This window comes from Nycticebus coucang, chromosome 1 (genome assembly GCF_027406575.1).
Source record: "Nycticebus coucang isolate mNycCou1 chromosome 1, mNycCou1.pri, whole genome shotgun sequence".
Lineage (NCBI taxonomy): Eukaryota > Metazoa > Chordata > Mammalia > Primates > Lorisidae > Nycticebus > Nycticebus coucang.
In genome coordinates, this window is record NC_069780.1 from 36026283 (window position 1) to 36031846 (window position 5564).

At 39.3% G+C, this 5564-nt stretch overlaps 1 protein-coding gene across 1 annotated transcript; it reads right to left on the reverse strand.

The window, feature by feature from the left end:
* Positions 1 to 910: 910 nt before the first annotated feature.
* On the reverse strand, positions 911 to 1355 carry LOC128588423 (alpha-ketoglutarate dehydrogenase component 4). Its single transcript, XM_053595225.1, has one exon. The coding sequence runs from the start codon at positions 1353 to 1355 to the stop codon at positions 1044 to 1046; it is 312 nt and encodes a 103-aa protein (XP_053451200.1). The 3' UTR covers positions 911 to 1043.
* Between the last annotated feature and the right edge of the window lie 4209 nt (positions 1356 to 5564).

Consider the following 5564-nt stretch of genomic DNA (forward strand, 5'->3'; position numbering starts at 1 on the left):
TCAATTTTGAAGCTTAGCTTAGCAGAGTACAGAATTCTGGGCTGGAAATTGTTCTGTTTAAGTAGATTAAAGGTAGATGACCATTGTCTTCTTCCTTGGAAAATTTCATTAAAGAAGCCTGTGGTCACTCTGATGGATTTGCCCCTGTAGGTCAACTGGCGCTTACTCCTGGCAGCTTGCAGAATCTTTTCTTTGGTCTTGACTTTGGACAGGTTCATCACAATGTGTCTTGGAGAAGCTCGGTTAGAGTTGAGGCGACCTGGGGTCCGATATCCCTCTGAAAGCAGTGTGTCAGAATCTTTGGTGATATTTGGGAAATTTTCTTTTATAATATTCTCTAGTATGGCTTCCATTCCTCTGGGGCATTCTTCTTCCCCTTCTGGAATTCCTATAACTTGTATGTTGGAACGCTTCATAAAGTCCCATAATTCTGACAGTGAACGTTCTGCTTTCTCTCTCTACTTTTCTGCCTCTTTTACTGTCTGAGTTATCTCAAAAACTTTGTCTTCTACCTCTGAAATTCTTTCTTCTGCATGGTCTAACCTGTTGCTGATACTTTCCATTGCATCTTTAAGTTCCCTGATTGTTTCATTTCCTTCAGCTCTGCTATATCCTTTTCTTTTTTTTTTTTTTTTTTTTTTTTTTTTAGATATTGTGTGCTTTTAATAGTTCAACACTGGTCATATTTGATAACCAGCAGTAAATTAATAGGTTAACATTTATAAATGTATACTTTAATAAGTATAGGGCGGCGCCTGTGGCTCAGCGGGTAGGGCGCCAGTCCCATACGCCGGAGGTGGCGGGTTCAAATCCAGCCCCGGCCAAAAAAAAAAATAAGTATATAAACATTTAGGTAAGCTTATGGAGAAGCTGAGCAAAATACATAAATTAGGAGATACAAGTGTCCATCTAAATTTTCTATGTCATTTTTTTAATACAAGATTTATTAAAGTTGTTCAATATACAATTTGTCCTTTTTCATTTGGAAGTCATTTATTGTAAAGGTAATTCTTTTGTCTGATGACAAACAGCAGCCATAGTGATTACTCTGGACCTCCACGTTGGATATATTCAATTTCTTCTTGAGACACAAGTTTCCTTCTGTATTTCTGAGGTAATGTTTTTATTATTTCTGCAGTGTCTGGTGGACCGTGATACATCAGCAAATCTGGTGATTTACTTCCCTTAGAATGCTGGGAAATTGCAGAAGAGTGAGACGGTAGTCCTGCTGATCTCAAAGCTTCTGATACATTGGGTTTAGGATTGTCTCTTCTGTCAGGAAATCGTATTAATGGAGTATGCGGCTTGACTACCTGCACGACCCTGCTGGCAGACGCCATCTTGCTGCCCATCATCGCTATATCCTTTTCATATTCTTCATATCGTTCATCTCTTATTTGATTCTGTTTTTGAATTTCCTTTTGGTTAATTTCCACTTTATTAGCAGTTTCCTTCATTGTTTCCATCATTTCTTTCATTGTTTTCAACATGTGTATTCTAAATTCCCTTTCTGTCATTCCTAACATTTCTGTATAGGTGGAATCCTCTGCAGTAGCTACCTCATGGTCCCTTGGCCGGGTTGTTCTGGACTGGTTCTTCATGTTGCCTGGAGTTTTCTGCTGATTCTTCCTCATGAGTGATTTCTTTTATCTGTTTCCTTGCCCTAATTTTCCTTTCACTTCCTCTTGCTCTTTAAGTTCTCATGCCTGTGGAAGTTGCGGGTGGGTTTAGACGGGTTGAACACATGCGACCACTTGTCGGTTTTCCACTGTTTTAGTCCTCCTCTTTGGTCCAGAAGTCTCTCACTGACTCCCTGTATCCTCTCAGGGGTGATGATAGGCAGATCCCACCAGCCAGAGATGCCTGGAGTCCTATCTCCCCAGACTCACAGTGCCAATCTCTTGTATTTTTATACTGGGTCAACATACACTTCTTATCCTATATTCCAATTTCTTATTAAAAAATCCGTCTTTCCCATGGATAGTGGTTACTTTGAGAGGTGGAGGTAGTGACCAGAAAGGGATATAAGGAGAGCTTCTTGGGTTCCTGGTAATGTTTCTTCTTCATTTGGTTATTACTGAACTGAGTGTGTACACTTTGGGAAAATGCATTCAGTTGTATATTTAGGATTGGTGCACTTTCTTTAGGAATATTATATTTCAATAAGAATTTTTTTCTTTTTTGAAGACAGAGTCTCACTCTATTGCCCTAGGCTAGAATGCTGTGGCATCAGCCTCGTTCACAGCAACCTCAAACTCCTGGGTTCAAGTGATTCTCCTGCCTCAACCTCCCAAGTTGCTGAGACCATAGGCCCCTCTCCCACTAGGCCTGCCTAGATTTTCTATTTTTAGTAGACACAGGGTCTCACTCTTGCTCAGGGTAGTCTTGAACTCCTGAGCTCAAGGGATCCTCCTGCTTCAGTCTCCTAGAGTGCTAGAATTACAGGCATGAGTCACCACACCCAGCCAAGAAGTTTGTTTTTTATTTTTATAAGCCAGGTTTTTTTGGTTTTTTTTTTATTGTTGGGGATTCATTGAGGGTACAATAAGCCAGGTTACACTGATTGCAATTGTTAGGTAAAGTCCCTCTTGCAATCATGTCTTGCCCCCATAAAGTGTGACACACACCAAGGCCCCACCCACCTCCCTCCTTCCCTCTTTCTGTTTCCCCCCCCATAACCATAATTGTCATTAATTGTCCTCATATCAAAATTGAGTACATAGGATTCATGCTTCTCCATTCTTGTGATGCTTTACTAAGAATAATATCTTCCACGTCCATCCAGGTTAATACGAAGGATGTAAAGTCTCCATTTTTTTTAATGGCTGAATAGTATTCCATGGTATACATATACCACAGCTTGTTAATCCATTCCTGGGTTGGTGGGCATTTAGGCTCTTTCCACATTTTGGCAATGGTAAATTGAGCTGCAATAAACAGTCTAGTACAAGTGTCCTTATGATAAAAGGATTTCTTTCCTTCTGGGTAGATGCCCAGTAATGGGATTGCAGGATCAAATGGGAGGTCTAGCTTGAGTGCTTTGAGGATTCTCCATACTTCCTTCCAGAAAGGTTGTACTAGTTTGCAGTCCCACCAGCAGTGTAAAAGTGTTCCCTTCTCTCCACATCCACGCCAGCATCTGCAGTTTTGAGATTTTGTGATGTGGGCCATTCTCACTGGGGTTAGATGATATCTCAGGGTTGTTTTGATTTGCATTTCTCTAATATATAGAGATGATGAACATTTTTTCATGTGTTTGTTAGCCATTCGTCTGTCGTCTTTAGAGAAAGTTCTATTCATGTCTCTTGCCCATTGATATATGGGATTGTTGGCTTTTTTCATGTGGATTAATTTGAGTTCTCTATAGATCCTAGTTATCAAGCTTTTGTCTGATTGAAAATATGCAAATATCCTTTCCCATTGTGTAGGTTGTCTCTTTGCTTTGGTTATTGTCTCCTTAGCTGTACAGAAGCTTTTCAGTTTAATGAAGTCCCATTTGTTTATTTTTGTTGTTGTTGCAATTGCCATGGCAGTCTTCTTCATGAAGTCTTTCCCCAGGCCAATATCTTCCAGTGTTTTTCCTATGCTTTCTTGGAGGGTTTTTATTGTTTCATGCCTTAAGTTTAAGTCCTTTATCCATCTTGAATCAATTTTTGTGAGTGGGGAAAGGAGCGGGTCCAGTTTCAGTCTTTTACATGTAGACATCCAGTTCTCCCAACACCATTTATTGAATAGGGAGTCTTTCCCCCAAGGTATGTTCTTGTTTGGTTTATCAAAGATTAGGTGGTTGTAAGATGTTAGTTTCATTTCTTGGTTTTCCATTCGATTCCAAGTGTCTATGTCTCTGTTTTTGTGCCAGTACCATGCTGTCTTGAGCACTATGGCTTTGTAGTACAGACTAAAATCTGGTATGCTGATGCCCCCAGCTTTATTGTTATTACAGAGAACTGCCTTAGCTATACGGGGTTTTTTCCAGTTCCATACAAAACGCAGAATCATTTTTTCCAAATCTTGAAAGTATGATGTTGGTATTTTGATAGGAATGGCATTGAATAACCAGCCAAGAAGTTTGTTTTTTATTTTTATAAGCCAGGTTTTTTTTTTTGATAGCACAAGCTTTTTACTTACTTATCTCTAGAATCTAATACTATGCTTGTATTCATTGTATGTTGCAATGGAAAAAGTGAGTTCATGGTTATTCTGCTCATTTACAATGGATAAATGAGATTCACATATATGGAATCAAGGGAAAGTGTTGCTTCTTTTGTAACCTTTGGCCAGGTGCAGTGGCTCACGTCTGTAATCCCAGCACTGTGGGAGGCTGAGGAAGGAGAATTGCTTGAGCTCAGGAGTTCAAGACGTGCCTGAGCAACAATGAGACCCCGACTCATGAAAAAAATGGAAAAACCCAGCTGGGCGCAGTGGCGAACGCCTGTAATCCCAGCGGCTTCTGGAGGCTGTGCCCATAGCCTGAGTCTGAGGTTGCAGTGAGCTACCATGCCACTGAACTCTGCTCAGGGGCATAGGGTGGGACTCTATCTCAATAACAAGAAAAAAAAAGTAAAGAAATAAAAAATAAGCAATGAAATAAAATTTTTAAAAAGCCAAAAAAAAAAAATTAAAAATAACCTCCCCACCCCCAAAATTGTAACCTTTGGTACATACATCACTATCTGTGTCTAACTCATACTAACTTCTAGATATATTACACTTTTTTCAGTTTACAAAGAACTTTTACGTTACCTCATTCTCCCGACAACCCTGGTATTAGGCATGTAGGAAGCTATTGCTTCTCCACAATATTAGTAATACCCTGTTTTCAATCAGTGTAACCTGGCTTATTGTACCCTCAATGAATCCCCAACAATAAAAAAAAAAAATACCCTGTTTTCCAGAAAATAAGACAGTATCTTATTTTAAGGTGTGCTCCCAAAGATGCGCTAGGTCTTATTTTCAGGGGACGTCTTATCTTTCCTGTAAGTAGGTCTTATTTTCGGAGGGTGTCTTATTTTCGGGGAAACAGGGTAGCAACAACCACAGCCACCCTTTCTTTTTCTCCATTTTTTGGGTTCCTACTGTGTGCTCACCATTGTATTTTATATAGGTGATCTTATTATGGTGGAGTATTATGACTCACCTTTTATGGATGAAGGATATTAAGCCAAAGAAGTAAATATCTTTTTTTTTTTTTTTTTTTTTGTGGTTTTTTTTGGCCGGGGCTGGGTTTGAACCCGCCACCTCCGGCATATGGGACCCGTGCCCTACTCACTGAGCCACAGGCGCCGCCCGTAAATATCTTTTTTTGTGTGTGGACTGACAATGTTGAGGGCAAACTAGCTTATAAAACATTACTAAATTCATATGAACTTAAAAAGGGCCTGGGCTTATTAATTTAATTTATGAGTGCTCTTTTATTTACATATAAAACAAATTGGTACCATGTAGGCATAACATATAACATACTGCTTTTACATATACATAAACACACCTATATATACATACATGTTTAGGTATACATAAACATATACAAACATGGATCAAGTAGCTTTTACCCAGAGAGGTAA